General features: G+C 47.3%; 1 protein-coding gene across 1 annotated transcript in view; it reads left to right on the top strand.

The window, feature by feature from the left end:
* Positions 1-15889, top strand: part of zswim5 (zinc finger, SWIM-type containing 5) — a 45540-nt gene extending 29651 nt beyond the window's left edge. Inside the window, exons 4-16 of the mRNA XM_079751365.1 lie at positions 946-1094; positions 1582-1732; positions 2475-2651; positions 3030-3209; positions 4418-4564; positions 5048-5185; positions 6581-6732; positions 7408-7510; positions 7967-8102; positions 9052-9209; positions 9711-9874; positions 10811-10892; positions 11239-15889. Of these exons, the coding sequence (XP_079607491.1) occupies positions 946-1094; positions 1582-1732; positions 2475-2651; positions 3030-3209; positions 4418-4564; positions 5048-5185; positions 6581-6732; positions 7408-7510; positions 7967-8102; positions 9052-9209; positions 9711-9874; positions 10811-10892; positions 11239-12101 (2600 nt within the window). The 3' untranslated portion in view covers positions 12102-15889. The remainder of the gene's footprint in view (positions 1-945; positions 1095-1581; positions 1733-2474; positions 2652-3029; positions 3210-4417; positions 4565-5047; positions 5186-6580; positions 6733-7407; positions 7511-7966; positions 8103-9051; positions 9210-9710; positions 9875-10810; positions 10893-11238) is intronic.
* The last annotated feature ends 2016 nt before the right edge of the window (positions 15890-17905 follow it).

Raw genomic sequence — 17905 nt, 5'->3', positions numbered from 1 at the left:
ACACTCGAACGCACAATGTATACACGCACACACATTCTGAGGCAGAAACCGTGTGGGCCAATAAGCGAGGTGGAAGTTGGTTGTGGTTCATGGGTGGTGATGGGGTGGGTGGAGAGCCAGTGGGTGGTTGTGGTAGTAGGGGGGTGTTTAAGCTCTTAATGACGCCAGCGGGAGCCTGCGGGGGCTCCTCAAAACGACGAATCATTTCCTACGCTTAGTGTTTTTGTTTGCACAGGGGTTGGTTTTCGAAACAGGAACAGGAAGTGACGGTTCTTCCCCACTGTTTATCCAAACTTCAGAACGATCCCTTAGAATGTGGATGCCAAGTAAAAAAAGGAAGATTTGGCTTTTTGTCTACCTTCAATTAGTTTTTGTACTTTACATCGAGGGCTTCTTTTAAGGCTGTATCAGCGATTCTAGGCTGAAAAACATAATCCTTCACGTTCATCTGATCTTTCCTCATGATCCTCTAGCTGCCAGCCCCATGAGTAGTCCGTCAAAATAGCGCGTCTCTGTAGGCATCCTATGCTCCGAGATCGTACACCAGCATAAATGGTACTACCCACCACTCAAAACCAAAATAAAAAGTATTCCAACCAAGCATCGACACGGGGGGAGGGTGTTGTGGGGGTTTGCGCTGTGTCCGTGATAGATTTTACTGGATGCACGAAACACGGAAGGGAGAGGCAAGCTGACTTTGTTTGTTTGGAATCGTGCTTCAAATACCAACAGAACGTCAACAGTGACGTCAACCACATCGCTGGCACAACCTTATAGGCATATGTGTGTTCCCATGTCCACCAAGATAAACTTGGATAATTGATATTAACGTGTGTGTGTGTGTGTGTGTGTGTGTGTGTGTGTGTGTGTGTGTGTGTGTGTGTGTGTGTGTGTGTGTGTGTGTGTGTGTGTGTGTGTGTGTGTGTGTGTGTGTGTGTGTTATAGGTGCGCCGGACCCTACGGCGGGCGCCAGCATCGACGACGACAACTGCTGGCACCTGGACGAGGACCAGGTGAGGGAGCAGGTGAAGCAGTTCCTCTCCCAGGGAGGGTACTACGGCTCGGGCAAGCAGCTCAACTCCATGTTCGCCAAGGTAAGACCCCCCCCCCCCCCCCCCCCCAAGTCCAACACGGCCCCCTGGGGCTTCATACTCACAGTTGCCACGGGGCATTGATGTCCAGTGGGATTTGTCACTCAAAAATGTCACGTAGCGTGTTTGTGAACAATGGCAACATTAGCAGAGATTGGAGATTAAACATTAGCAGGCATTTGCATCTGCTCAAATGTGGAACTTTAGTTAACGCCAGTAAACATTTACTAGTGAAGCAACTAGGGCTGTGCAATTAATCCAATTTTTATCGATATTACGATTTTTGGGTCAAACGATCTCCAAACTGATATAATTGATTTGAAACTATTTTTTGGAGAGAAATTCTGAATAAATGCATCATGTTTTCAATCCCATTTTTTTTCCATAATCGAGCAGACCTAGTAGCCACTATGGTGAATGTAAGCTAGCACCCTCGATTTTTAATCACGTTTGGTATAACACCATGTTGATTGTCTCCCTTCTCCCACAGGTGCGCGAGATGCTGCGAATGCGAGACTCGAACGGCGCCAGGATGCTAACGCTGATCACGGAGCAGTTCATGGCTGACCCTCGCCTGTCGCTATGGAGACAGCAGGGCACGGGCATGACGGACAAGTGTCGACAGCTGTGGGACGAGCTGGGTAAGGATCCTCTCTCTCCAAGGACTTTGTCTCTTTAAAGAGCTTAACCCTGTCCTCATGTGTGTTAGCCTTGCTGCTAGGATCCATTTTTTTTTTGCCAGCAATGATTTCAATATATCCGTTCAGCTGGAACTTTGTCTTCCCTACAGCTGTTTACCAAGTCAGGTTATTTGATCAGTCAGACAGCTGGTAGATGATGGCTACTCCTTTCTCTCCACTCTCCTCCTCCACCCCTCTTCCTCCTCCTCCTCCTCCTCCTCTACTAGAAGGAGGGAATGATAAGGGCCTGGGATCAATAAGGCTGACTGGTCTCTCTGTCCTCCAATCAATGTCAACCGTTTAGCTGCTAACTTCCTCAGGGATCGAGAGGGAAGGGAAATGGGAGAGGCGAAGCAGACATGGAGAGAGAAAGTGAGGGGACAGGAAATGGAAGTGGGAGAGGAAGAGGGATAAAGGGAGAAGATAGGGAGGGAGGAAGGGATTAGAACTCTTTGTGTAGGAGTGTCATCCAGCCTCGGGTAGTATCACATGTTAAACAGTGTAAAACTCCAGTCTGTTCCTGATGTGTTTGATACACTTTGCATCATTTCATTCACATGAATCTACACCATGTATAATAATGCTCTGTGTCTTATGGATTTTTCATGATACCATGGCTGAATAGCTCTGAGATAAGAGTTACGCATGCTCTACTTCCCAGTATGTTTGACCTCTGTCCCCCCCCCCCCCCCCCTCTGTCCAGGTGCATTGTGGGTGTGCGTGGTGCTGAACCCCCACTGTAAGAGCGACGAGAAGAGCAGCTGGCTGCGGCAGCTGAAGAAGTGGGGCGACATGGACGTGTGCCCTCTGGAGGACGGCAACTACGGCAGTGAGCTCCCCAACATCACCAACGCCCTGCCGCAGAGCAACCTCGCACAGGGTGGGTTAGAGACACACTTGCACGCACCCACCCACACGTGCATGCACACACACACTGAGCATACACTGAGCCAAGGCACGCACTCAGGAAAAGTGCTATATATAAAGATAAAACGTCAAATATAAATGTTGTGCATTCTTTTGCATACTTTGGTAAAAAAAACAGGAACTTTTTAATTACCGGACAATCTTCTTTGCACCGTACATACCGTACATACCGTACATACCATATTATTCAGTTGCACACAAAAATGCACACCCATATTCATCAACAAATCATGAAAAATGTATTTCAACTTTTGATGGCACTAAACTTTGTGTCTTTGTGTCTTTGTGTGTGTGTGTGTGTGTGTGTGTGTGTGTGTGTGTGTGTGTTCAGACTCCCTAGCGCGGCCCCGGCGCACGGTGTTCAGCCGGGCCATGGAGGCGTGCGAGCTGCACTGGCAGGACAGCCACCTCCAGAGGATCATCAGCAGCGACCTGTACATGTCCCCCGCCTACCAGAGGGACCAGGGCGACAGCCTGCTCTTCAACCCCCAGGGCCTGCCCCTCTGGCTGGGTAGGCAGACACGCGTGCATAGATTCATTCATTCACTACCGCTCCAAAGTCTGGGCTCACCCGGACAATTTCATGTGTTTCATGAAAACTCACTTTTATTCAACAGTTTTCAGCTTTGCTAACATAATTGCAGAAGGGTTTTCTAATCATCAATTAGCCTTTTAATACAATTAGCTAATAAATTGGGAACACAGGGGTGCTGGTTGCTGGAACTGGGCCTCTGTACACCCATGTACATATTCCATTAGAAAATCAGCCGTTTCGAGCTAGAATGGTCATTTACCACATTAACAATGTCTAGACTGTATTTCTGATTAATTAAATGTTATCTTCCTTGAAAAAAATAAGGATATTTCTAAGAAACCCCAAACTTTTGAACAGTAGTGTACATTCGTACTCATTCATTCATACTCATTTGTTCATTAATTGATTTACATATGTATTTGTTAATTCATGCATTAATACATAGATATGCCTTCTCAGATACAGATACGGACAGACAAGCTCGATGCTGTTCACAAGATACTCACACATAGCCATAGATACAAATGCATAAACGCAAAAGATTTATGGACGTGCGACATGCACACACACCCAGGCACGTGCACGCACACAGACATACAGGTGTGCTAAGATATTTGAATGCATACACATAGATGAATATTTATAGAGACTATTAATACGCATGCTTCATATATGCGCATAGCACACGCATAGATGCAGAAATTGATTACACACGCATGCACACACATTTCTTTCTCCAAATCCATCAACCGATACTGAACTGATTACATTCCAGAATGGGATAACAGAATAGTTGGTCTGTGATGATTGCATGTGGTCTGTGATTCTACTTAAAGACAACTCAGACACACACACACACGCACACACAATTGTGCTGATACTGAGCCAGGCATCTGCAGTAAAGCCGCTTTCAGCTAAGATCTGTCAGATCCGGCAACTTAAGCCGGCTATCACTCTTGAACACGCGCGCACATGTGCAATGCTTTCTGCTGAGACTGCAGCGAGCGCGCACGTATGTGAACGTTCCAAATCTCCACCCTCCTCCCTGTATGTGTATTCAGGTGCACGTGTATAAACCCTTCATCAATATAAAACTTATGCTCCATGTATTTGTGTGTGTGTGTGCGTGTTCATGTCTATAAAGGCAACGTCATTATAACCCTCTGCCCACCCCCCCCCTATAGATCACGTGCCCACAGCGTGCGCCCGTGTGGACGCGCTGCGTTCTCATGGTTACTCCAGGGAGGCGTTGCGGTTGGCCGTGGCCATCATCAACACGCTGCGGCTCCAGCAACAGCGGCAGATGGACATCTACAAGCACCAGAAGAAGGGTACGCGCACGCCCACACACACTCATGCATGTACACGCACGAACGCCCACACACACACGCACGCACACACACACACACATACACATGCATGTATGCACGCATGCACACACACACACACAGACATGCATGTATGCACACGCACACACAGCCACACACACACAGGCATGTATACACACGCACACACAGGCATGTATACACACGCAGACACTTGCATGTACACATGCACGCCCACAAACACACATACACACGCATGTAAACACACACACACGTACACACTGTACATAAGGGTACATTAATTGACCACTAATCCAAATTTGTTTATGCAGCAGTAAGCATTAATGAACAGTTAACTAATGTTCTAGTACTAACTGACTAATGGTGTTCATGTTACCTGACGCGTTATTGTATGCATTACCTGGCAGCGTAAGGGTTAATCCAGACACTCACCCCAAACCCCTCCGTGTGTCCCGTGTCTCCCTGCAGAGCTGCTCCAGAGGGGTCTGACCTCCACCAGCACCCTGGAGGGCTGGGTGGGCCACCCGCTGGACCCCATTGGGTGCCTGTTCACCACCCTGACGGAGACCTGCCGCATGGACGACGACGGCGGCATGGACACCGGAGGTACGCACGCGGCTCTGCCGCCACCGAGCAGCACCGCTTCCAGGCACAGTTGGCCCTCCCGCTGTGTCCGTTTGTCAGACGAAATGTTGGTTTGGTTTTCTTGTTGGTAGATACAATGCAGGTGGTCATTGGAACAGAGGTGGTTCACTATTTAGCGAAGAATATTCAGTGGTTTCTTTAGCTGTCTCTTTATTTAGTGAAGAGGATTCTTTGATTCCCATAGCTCTCTCACTATTTAGCAAAGATGATTCACTGGTTTCCATAGTTGGCTCACTGTTTAGCAAAGATGATTTAATGATTCCTACCCCCCGTCTCACTTTTTTAGCAAAGTTAATTCCTATGGAGAGGCTTCATCAGGCTACTCTGCACTATGCCACGTTGTGTTTTCTTAGGAGCATTATGCTGGCTTTAATGTCAACAATAGCGAGCGCCATTTTTATCTGTGCTGGCCCGCAGTAGTACTAGTAGTAGTAGTAGAAGTAGTAGAAGTAGTACTAGGTACCAAGCACTAGTACAAAACTCCATGGCTACAATGCAAAACTTAAAAAAAACACAGACACACACACTGCCTTAAACAGCTCGTAGTGGCCACGGTCTAATTTCCCCCCGGTGGGATGGCTAGGGGGCTCTGGGGGTCATCAGATGGCTTGTCCCAGTCAATGGAGCCCTGGCTGGGCATTCTCCTGTCCAGACCGGCCCTATTGTACCCCAGACAGCCATAAAGTACCACACATGAATAGACTGAATGGAGCGCTATGGGGCTCTAGTCTGTGTGTGTGGGTGTGTGTGTGTGTGTGCATGTGCGCGACCATGCATGAGTGACATCGTGTGAATCAGATCTAGGTATGTGTGTGTGTGTGTGTGTGTGTGTGTGTGTGGTTTCCATCGCCGCTTGCCTTTCCACCTTAGCTGTGCTCTTTTCCAGCTGCAGTCAAGGCAACTAGAATAGAGCAATAGAATAGAGTGGAATAGAGTTATAGGACAGAAAAGAGAGGAGTAGAATAGGGGCTGGGTCGGCAATTGTTCTCCCGAGGCTACAGGGAACTATTGTCAGAGTAAACAATGCTGTGTGTGTGTGTGTGTGTGTGTGTGTGTGTGTGTGTGTGAGAGAGAGACTGGGTCCTGTGCTCACGTTCTGACCAATCATCGACTCCCAATCACAGTGATCCGTTCAAACCGACCAATGGGGATGATTAGAAAAACAGGACGTAAACCACAATCACACACACACACACACAGTGGAAGAGCCATTCAACTGCATATGTTTTGTGTGTTGGCAGAGTGATAGATGGACACATTAGATAGATTGATGGATATGCGCATGGATCGAAACTTAATCTTTATTTTCCCCACCCTCTCTCCATTTATCCCTCTCCCTCCATGTCTCCCTCCCAGAGGGGGAGCCGCGGCCCCCGGTCTACCAGCATGTGTCGGTGTGGGGGTGCGGGGAGGGTGGGGAGTCCTACCTGGCGCTGGCCCTGGAGGTGGCCCTCATGGGGATGGGACAGCAGAGGATGATGCCCGAGGGCCTGTACGCCCAGGACAAGGTGAGGAGCAGACACACACACACACACACACACACACACACACACACACACACACACACACACACACACACACACACACACACACACACACACACACACACACACACACACACACACACACGAATCCACACACACACACACACGAATCCACACACACACACACGAATCCACACACACACACACACACACGAATCCACACACACACACGAATCCACACACACACACACACACACACAAATCCACAAACACACACACACACACGAATTCACAAACACACACAAACACACAAATCCACAAACACACACAAATCCACAAACACACACAAACACACGAATCCACAAACACACAAATCCACAAACACACACATACATGTATAGACACATGCATACTCATAGCCATAGACAGACACGAATACACACACACACCCAATGAACACAATGAGACCAACAATGAACACACTCAGTGATCCTACATGCAAATTGATTGAAAACACAGACAAAACCACTGGCCAAACACACACGCACACGCCGAACAGCAAGACGGTAAGAATGTAAGACTATAAGACGGCCGAACGACACACCAGTCCGCCCGTATACTAGTGCAGTGTTGTGTGTGTGTGTGTGTATGTCGGTGTGTAACCGTTTGGGGGGTGTCGTCCCGGCGGTGGTGGTGCAGGTGTGCCGGAACGAGGAGCAGATCGTGGCCAAGCTCCAGGAGCTTGACCTCGACGACCTGCTGGTCCAGACGCTACGGAAACAGGCCCTCCAGCTGCTGGAAGGTATGGAGAGCACTGGCTGTTACTGCTGACCTCCTTCTATCGCTCTCTCCGTCTACCTCTACATCTCCTTCTGTCAAATCTCTATGAAAACAGAGGATTCCTTCCTGGCCTTGAAGGAAGTAGCAACATTTCATCATGGCTAATTATTCTCCCCTCTCAAACTTTGACGGCAACTATTTAACAATGAAGTTGTGAGCGATGTGGGACTTAAATCTCAAGTCATTGAAGCTATTAAATTAAAATTACTGTTCTGTCTCCATTTCTCTCTCTCTCTCTCTCTTTCTTTCTTTCTTTCTTTCTCTCTTTCTTTCTTTCTCTCTCTCTCTCTCTCTCTCTCTCTCTCTCTCTCTCTCTCTCTCTCTCTCTCTCTCTCTCTCTCTCTCTCTCTCTCTCTCTCTCTCTCTCTCTCTCTCTCTCTCTCTCTCTCTCTCTCTCTCTCTCTCTCTCTCTCTGCAGCGGGTCCGTTCAGCGGCCTGGGGGAGGTGATCCACCGGGAGAGCGTGCCCATGCACACCTACGCCAAGTACCTGTTCACCGCCCTACTGCCGCACGACGCCGACCTCTCCTACAAGCTGGCCCTGCGCGCCATGCGGTAGGACCACCACCACTAACCCTACCTCACAGCACCCTCCCCACCCCCCAGCCTGGCTCCACACCTCTGCTCGGCCATTAGGAGCCTCAGTGATGGGGGGTCTCTGTCGTTTTAAAGGTGACATGTTATACCACCAGGTGTGAGTGTGATTAGCCGTAACAAGGCGTTTTGAAAATCTATCCAGAACACGTCGAGGTGGACACGCCCACTTGTGATGTCAGAAGAGGCCAATTTTCTAAACGGCTATAACGGCTAGGCATAATATGTCAACCTTTAAAGCGGCTGTAGAGGAAGGCTTGGCTGGGGAGGCCTCCAGCGGTTTTATTCCGGAGTGTTTGTGTGTTTTGCACTTCTCTTTTTAATGCTGGGTTGTCTCTGGGTAAGAGAAGGCTCTTTCCTGTGTTTAGAGCTAGCTGGTTAGGGCCGGCAGAGAGCTCGGCGGTCTGCTGCTCAGCTCGTTAGTGGGTCGTGACTCCACACGCACATTCTTGGAAATATGTAGAATATCTTTCTTTTTTTAATGATTGCCTTTTTAATGATTGCCTTTCTTTAAATGCAAGTTCTTCCGTTGAGAAGCACTATGAAACGGTATGTGTTTGAAGGGTGCCGTATGAATAATGAACTGGTATGGCTGTGTTACGGTTTAGCTGTAGGTCCACTCGGCGGCTCGCTAACTGCTCTGTCGTGACGTTTCGAAGAGTAGCGCAGGCAGTACGTCTCTGGCCAACTGATTGGTCTTTTAACCAGCGCTTGGCGCTGTGACGTTCCATCCTTTTATTTTAATTTCCCTTTCATTTGGTTCTTGTAGTTCCACATTTCTCAGTTCCCACTAAATGAAATGCTTTCATTAATGTGGGAAGAGGAAACCGCTAAACCAGTAAGAGAGAAAGAGGCGTCAACACCGCACAGGACGACACTCACGCGACACTCTCCTCCTCTCGACCAATAGGCTGCCGGTGCTGGAGTCGTCGGGCGGCTCGGGGGACGTGGCCCACCCCCACCACGGGATCTCCCTGGTGCCCAGCAGGTACCCCCGCTGGTTCACCCTGGGGCACCTGGAGTCCCAGCAGTGTGAGCTGGCCTCCACCATGCTCACCGCCGCTAAAGGTAGCCTACCACACACACGCACGCACGCACGCACGCACGCACGCACGCACGCACGCACGCACGCACGCACGCACGCACGCACGCACACACACACACACACACACACACACACACACACACACACACACACACACACACACACACACACACACACACACACACACACACACACACACACACACACACACACACACGTGCACAGTCCACTGCTATTTGGCAGAAGCGACTTTAACATATGATAAATGTTATCTTGCATCAAAGTCCCTTTCTTCAAAATCACGCCGCTAAATTCACCCTCTCACTCTATCACAGCCACAGGAAAGCACATATGGACAATTTCACACATGGGCACACACACCAGCATGAGCCAATACTGCTGTTACTATTTGGTCATTTAGCAGATGCAGCAGACATGCACATGTGCACACGCGCACACACACAGACTCAAATCACAGGCAAGTGTATGCTAATGCGTGTGTGTCTCTCTGGCGCCCCCCCCAGGTGACATGCTGCGGCTGCGCACTGTGCTGGAGGCGGTCCAGAAGAACATCCACTCATCCTCCCTCATCTTCAAGCTGGCCCAGGACGCCTTCAAGATCGCCACGCCCGGCGACCACCCCCCCGACATCACCCTGCTCAACGTGGCGCTGGAGCTGGGACTGCAGGTGTGTGTTTGTCTGTGTGTCTATGTGTGATATGAAGGCTGATTTGCCGTAAACAAAATAATGTCAGCATTGTACTTTGATACAGAAGAATTTATACTGTGGCCCAATTCACAGAGGAAGCCAGTAAGGATGCACTCTAAGGACTCAAAGTTTGATCCTAAATATATCCATTTCATTTTCTAAACAAATCTCGAAAGTGACACCATAGATGAAAATAATTGACAGCACAAGTAAAACCAGCAGGCAGGGTAAAAAAAACACACTGTAAATATTCACACTTTCTTATCCGTGTTTTTTTTATCGCATCAACTGAGAGACAAAAATGTGTGCTTCTGCGAAGCGTTGATTACATATAATCCCACTGGCAATTCTCCGAAATCATGCCACTGCACCAAAAAAATCAGTTGGCTTCAGTCACTTAGCAAATCACTAGCAACTGTGTCCCCAGTCTTGTAATTTCTCGCTAACAAGTGGCCACAACATCCCTTTTAAATCCTGGGTGCAAATTTGCAGCCTTTTCTTCACAGTTTGTTTAAACCGGCCACCACATAATTAAGGCTTTTGGGTCAGTGGGTACAACTCAAAGTATTTTTCGAGGCAGCATTTTGGCTTTTATGCGGTTTCACAAAGTACATATCCAAGGGCTTTTTTTTACAGCAGCGGCTAATTGAGATGGATGTATGTGGGGCACGCCTTGCACGGACTAGGAAGCTGTTGTTTTTCAACAAATACTTTGACAGAGGCTTTTAATAAAAAAAAAGAGACACTTTCTTTTCAAATGTATTTTATTATGGGCCTCTGAAGCCCTTTGAGGTTTGGGTTTTGAAGAAAGGCTGTGACCAATTGGACTAGTGTCGCTTTAAATGTCTAGTTTTCTACAACTGCCCTTTAGAATAAGTGTGTAACTCTTCCTCCTCTCTGCGTGTGTGTGTGTAGGTCATGAGGATGACCCTGTCCACCCTGAACTGGAGAAGAAGGGAGATGGTTCGCTGGTTAGTCACCTGTGCCACCGAAGTCGGTACGTACCAAACATAACCTCTTCCTGTCCACCTCCAGACTGTGTCATCAAAGCCCTTCTCTCCTCTCTAATTCTCCTCATTCTTTTCAGTTATTTTCAGTCAATCTCTTCTCTCTCTCGTTCTTTGAGTCTTTGAGTACTTTCTATTATTTTCTTCACTTATTCTGTCCTGTAATTTCCCCTCCTTTTATCTAAAATGTCCCCTCAACTCCTTGTGTACGGTTCGTCCTACAAACCCAGCGTGCGGCGACAGTCCCCAACCAACCCCCCAACCCAACCACCGCCACCGATTGCTCCCCTCTCTGACCTCTCTAATCCCCCCCCTCTCCTCTTCCCCTTCCTCCAGGCCTGCGGGCGCTGATCAGCATCCTGCAGAGCTGGTACACACTCTTCACGCCCACAGAGGCCACCAGCATCGTGGCGGCCACCGTCATGTCCCACAACACCATCCTGCGGCTCAGCCTGGACTACCCCCAGCGGGAGGAGCTGGCCAACTGCGCGCGCACGCTGGCACTACAGTGCGCCATGAAGGACCCGCAGAACTGCGCCCTCTCGGCCCTCACGCTCTGCGAGAAGGACCACATCGCCTTCGAGACGGCGTACCAGATCGTGATCGACGCGGCCTCCACGGGCATGACGTACTCCCAGCTGTTCACCATCGCCCGCTACATGGAGCACCGCGGCTACCCGCTGCGCTCGTTCAAGCTGGCGTCGCTGGCCATGACGCACCTCAACCTGGCCTACAACCAGGACACGCACCCGGCCATCAACGACGTGCTGTGGGCGTGCGCGCTCAGCCACTCGCTGGGCAAGAACGAGCTGGCGGCCATCATCCCCCTGGTGGTGAAGAGCGTGCACTGCGCCACGGTGCTGTCGGACATCTTGCGGCGGTGCACCATGACGGCGCCGGGCCTGGCGGGCATCCCCGGCCGCCGCAACTCGGGCAAGCTGATGTCGACGGACAAGGCGCCGCTGCGGCAGCTGCTGGACGCCACCATCTCGGCGTACATCAACACCACGCACTCGCGGCTCACGCACATCAGCCCGCGGCACTACGGCGAGTTCATCGAGTTCCTGAGCAAGGCGCGCGAGACGTTCCTGCTGGCGCAGGACGGCCACATCCAGTTCGCCCAGTTCATAGACAACCTCAAGCAGATCTACAAGGGCAAGAAAAAACTCATGATGCTGGTGCGCGAGCGCTTCGGTTGAGCTACACCCCCCCCCCCCCCCGCGCTGTCTGTGAGCTTTCTGTGTGCTCTTCAGATATTCCCCCCCCCCCCCCCCCCCCCTTTTGGCAACTTGGGACCTTTTCGTCAAAATTTGGTTTCTATTTTAAGTTTTTCAGTTTGGTTTTGTTTCTGGTTCTGCCCGTGACGTCAAGCCCTCGGGTCCGGTGGGTCGGCCGGTGGTCCGGTGTGGGGGGGAGACGAGAGGCCCTGGGAGGGAGGCTTTTTTCAAAGAAACAAAACAATCCCCCCACCCGACTTATGGAATAAAACCAAGGTTGGGTTCGGAGGGAGGACGTGAACACCAAATGCTTTTTAGTCCAGCGGGGAACGCTCTCTCACTGGGGGCCGGGAAACGTGGAAGAGATGGGAGGCTTTTATCAAGACCAAGATCAAGATCACGCACCAACATGGATGCCGCTAACGCAAACCCAGTGTTATCATACTTAAACACACCTGTGTGTGTGTGTGTGTGTGTGTGTGTGTGTGTGAGTGCTCACAGTAGAATCCGGTACCAACGGGTGTGTGTAGGCTGAACTTAAGCCGCCTGGTCCTACTCCTGTGAGTGGGCACACACGCGGGGCGAGGCATGAATCGCCTTGTGGGCCAAGAAAAGGCCCCCTTCCAGAAGGGGGAAAAGCCCCCTTCTGGGGGCTTTTCTTGTCCAGCAGAGCACACAATTTAAGGGGAGGTGTATGAAGTATGTACCTTATAACAAAAGGCATCTTTACCTAGCCTCTTCACCACTGATGATGTGTGAAACACGTGTGTGTGTGTGTGTTTGTGTGTGGGTGTGTGTGGGGGCGGGGGGGAGCGGTGAGTCACATGACCACCATCCCCATCCCCAGATCACCACTATCCCTATATAGTTGCCTGTGGCCAAAGCCTTATTTTCATCTTCTTCTGTTTAAGCCTCCAGTGATTCAGCTCCAACCTCCTTGAACAAGATTTAGTCTCTTAGCAATATTAGCCAGATTGCTTACTGGCGGGAATCGCTGTGGTTGCCTGGCAACGTGAAGCTTTGGGAACCGCAGGAGGCCTGCCAGGGTACAGTGACAACAGAGTCCTGGGAGGGGACCCAACCTCTGCTGTGATTGGTTGGTTTTGGCAAATGCTTCTGCTCTCTTAACACAAGTTAACGCAAAAAAACGCATACTGGTCGGACACACTCACCCGTTGTGCGTCACGTTTGTTTTCCCCGGTGGAGGACGAGATTCCCCTTTTTCAGTTCCTTTGTTTTTTGGTTGGTTTTGTCCGTTTTATTTTAGCTAACGGCAGTGTAAAGTACAGCAGAAGCTTGGATTTTTTTAGCGGTAGGACTGCATGTCGATGCGCAAGCACTTCACACATATACCTCTCCCCCCGAGTGCGCTCTGTCCGTTCCTTTAACATTTACTTCCAGAAACAGCTGAGCGTAACACCGCAGAACCAACGGGGTTAGCGTTCAACGGGAATAGCGTTAGATCGGAACAATCTCTCGATTGTTTGCTTTATTTTTGTTAGTTTGCGGGGTTTTTTGGAGGAAAATGAATATGGAAATGAAGGTCAGAGAAAGGGAATTTTATAGAAAGGGTAACTTTTCTTTTTTTTACATTCCATGGGAATTACCTTCACCCGCCCCTCGGGTTCAAAGGTCACCGCTTTTTTTTTTATGGAAAGAAGGACGAAAAAAATAATGAGGGAAGAGGTACCAAGCAAAGGACAATAGTAAACAAAGAGAGAGAGACTAAACTCAGTTCTCAGGGAAAATCACTTAAAGAAACAAAATGAAAAAAAAATGTAGTAGCATTAAGCATTTAAAAAATATTGTAAATACTGAAAGTGTCAATTCAAAAAATTGTAAAGTTATAATTATTTATGATCAGTACGTTATTATTTTGGCTTTGTGTTTTGTCTGTATCCTGAGGGGGACGGGGAGGGATTACTTGAATTTGTTTTATTTTTTATTTTTCTGTTGAATTCTGGCGGGAATGTGGCGATGTTTTTTGTATTGCGCAAAGGCTTCAATGCATTTCTCAGGTGCTTCTGTGTACATTTCTCCTGTGTTCTGTTTTCTCTACTATTATTATTATTAGTATTATTATTATAACTATTTACTGGTTAACTAACCGTTAACTACTATTATTTGTACCGTTTTGTTTTTTTGCAATTTCAGTTTTGGTAAAAAACAGAAAAATAGAAAAGTCAACATTTTTCTAAGGAGGGAACTTGTTATTTGTGGAGTTTACGGTTTGACTGAGGACGGTGTTTATTTGTGAACCATACAGAAAACCTTTTTACTATGCAGAAACACTCCAATATGGCCGTTGTCCCCCTTAAACACAAACACACACACACATCGACTGGAAAATGGGAAGGGACTAAAACATACAACCACTACTTAAAAAGATGGACACACAAGTCTCTGAAATAATGTGCTGTAGCTAGTTAGCTTAACGCTATAACCCTTCAACAATGGGGAGGGGTGGGGTTTGAAAGCTGTGGAAAAAGCCTTTTTGACCGATCAATGTACAAAGTTGTGGTTTTTGTTCAAATTCGTTTTATACAACATTATTATTACAATTATATTTTGTTTTCAATCAGGACTCAAGCCTCCAGTGTCTTCTCTAGCTCAATCGTGTCTTGCTCTGACATGGTAATGATAAAACAGAGGAAGAAGAGAGCATATTGAAAAGGCGAATAAGGAGAACATTGCATTGTGCAGAAGGAACAGTCAGAACATTCTCCTCCCTAACAGCCATCACAATCTGTTAAGTTTGGTTGTCGTCTGCTTGCGAGGCAAGCAAATGATTGTATTCCGTCGTCTTATATTCTTCCGCCTCATTTTTGATACATATATCCCCTCTTCACGTGCTCTCGCATTTAGCTCGTTAGCACGCTACCCCATTAATGCTGGTGCTAGCGTGTAAGGGTCAGCAGATGCTACGCGTTTATGCTATACAACATCATGCTATAGCATGCCAGCTCTCATGCTTGTTGCTAGGTTGGGGTGCTACTGGGCCCATGTATGTTCTTAAGCCGCGTTCATTATTTTTTATTTTAAAGTCCAGTTCCACTGCTTTTCTCCCCTTCCCCATAAATTCCACCTAAAGCGCAAAGGTCCAATTTTGGGTTTTACTGATTGATCTGCTTAATAAAGATCGAAGAATTATAAAAATATATATTATAACTCTTTTCACCGTTTTAATTCTTACCCAGTCCCTTCAAACAGCCATTACTGTATTTGACAGCCACCGATTCAAATATGGAATCACATAAAGGACTTCACCCCCTTCTCCCTACTGCCTTAAACTCTCTCTCTCTAGTCCACTTCTCAATCCTTCTCCCTTCCCTCCATCGCTCCGTGTATTACCATGTACCAGTTGTTTCGCTTTGGTTTCTAATTTAAGTTCTAATTCGTTTTTTAGGAAAAATTCATAAAACATGCGCTCGTTCACCAACTGTTCTCCATCTCTGTTCCAATACCCCATTTTTTCCGTTTGTATTTTGTCTTAACTTAAGGGAAAAGTTAAAAGTGTTTGTTGCCTCTTTGTGCTACTGATTATATAAAATAAGGTATTTCCAGTATTTGTTGCCACAAGTATGAAAGCTCACCATCAACGCGTTTGTTTTCTTTTTTTATTCCCAATTTTGTTCTTGAGCGACTCTTCTTGCGACTCCTTTGAGCAACACTGTCTATAAAGCGAGAATTTATTACTATTTATGTAACGCTACTACCATTTTATATTGATTTGTGTTGAAATCTCAGTGCTTTTCTATGAATAAAGTGTGAAACACGTAATATACTTTTGTATCTTCTTATTCTTAGTAGTAATGTCCTAAGAATGAAACAGGAAAATGCTCCTGGTGGGAAAGAGCGGAAAAGGTATTCCGACACGTTGTTCTGCTAGCCACAAAGATTTACTGCGGGAAATATTCCTTAAAACATAACTTATGATTCTCTACACTACTATTCCTCACAAACGTTGAATAATTCAAATCGCCTCTTAAAGAAATTGTCATTATTTCAATGTTGGAGCTGGCAGGCTGGCTTCATGATTAGTAGATGAATGCGCACAAAGCAGAGCTGGACGTGGATGGAAACCCTCACTAATCCCAGGTCCCTGATGACATATTTCATCATGCTGCCTCAGCACATCTCTATTCTCCTTAATTAGTGTATTAACAGAACTGTAGCCACACAGCAAGGAATGGACTGGTTGGTTGATTGTGTTTGTCTTTGTGTGTATCAGTGTTTGTGGTAAATGCGCTTATTCGTGTTATCTGACCAGATTGAAAAGTAAAAGCTCATGTTGCAAATTGTTACCTCCTACTTAAGTAAGTGTGTGTGTGTGTGTGTGTGTGTGTGTGTGTGTGTGTGTGTGGCTACGGTTGGACTGCATAAGTAGGCCCATAGACTCATATGATACCTTTTACAAGTATAAAGGAGAACACACACGCACAAATACACACTTAGGGGAATTGGCCTGCTCCCTATCCCAAAAAAAAATCGACACAGGCCATCTGTGATTTATATCCCATAAGATTCTCATTCTCTCTCTCTTGCTCTGTGTGTGTTTGTAGAGGCCGTCCCATGGTGCATTGCGTCTGTAGACAGAAACCATGACCTGTTGTTCGTGGTTGTGTTAATACGCTGTAACTGATTGGCCCCATGTGTGCAGGTTGTTGTATGTATGCACTTCTTCACTGTGCTATCCTCAAAGTACCAGCCCTCCCTTTGCTAAGAGTAAATAATGCCTGAATCCAGGATTTGATCCACGAGTGACAGGAACTGGGGTTGAAGAACACACGGCTAGACAAAGAGGAACATTAATTAGGGGTACATTAATTAACCATTAATTAATATTGTTCAATGTGGCAATAATCATTACATACCAGAAAATCAACAGTTAACTCATGGTCTAGTAATCATTTACTAATGGTGTTCATGTTGTTGTACGTTGCTATGGTTCCTTGTGTTCAAGCTGCCTGTAACTAGTCCGAGTGGTATTAATAAAGTTGTTTAGAATTTAAGTTAACAAAGATACTGGCATTGACTAAGGTTTTCATTTATACATTATTAAATAGTGGTAGGGTTATAGTCACAATATGTAAGATTTGTTAATTTACCCTAACCCAAATGCTATAAAATAATAACTAATTACTAAATGATCTGGTAATTAATGTGTTACCAGTTTGTGCTCCTCCACCACCTTTCTGCTCTCCTCACCTTGCAATTCTCTTTAGTGAGATGACCTGTGGTGTTCCACAAGGGTCATTCCTTGTCCCACTCCTTTTTCAACTCTTGTTCGCTGTAGACACTCACCAATGCATGGGCTATCATTCAACCCTATGCTGATGACACTCACCTGTACATTCAAACTGCCCTTAATCCCTCTGTGCCTCGTCACCTGCCCTGCACAGCAAGTGGCCACAGCAAGGATTTTGAGATCGTCAGCAGAGTCTCTCCTGGCAATAGATGCTGCACTTCATCAGCTAGTGATTGACGTCCCAAGTGTTTCAATATCTGGTAGATAGTGCGCACTCAATCAGCTGGGAATGGACGCTTGACTCCATAATCAAGGGTTGAATGTTACCCCACCAGTTACAACAGTCAGTTGGTGGAAGTGTGGTCCACCAACGTCAGCCCATGACGGATGATTTGCTACACACGATAGTGATTTAAGCGCCTTCAGTTTTGTTTTCGTTTTTGTGCCGACAAGTCATTGGACGATCATTCTCTGTCAGTGTGGATGGCTTTTAAACAAGTTCAAATGAACACGGTTGATACACTCATGTCACCCGTCA

The sequence above is a fragment of the Pollachius pollachius genome (assembly GCF_949987615.1).
Source record: "Pollachius pollachius genome assembly, chromosome: 14".
Classification (NCBI taxonomy): Eukaryota; Metazoa; Chordata; class Actinopteri; order Gadiformes; family Gadidae; genus Pollachius; species Pollachius pollachius.
Note: the sequence above shows the minus strand (reverse complement) of the source record. Positions and strands in the feature narration are given on the sequence as shown.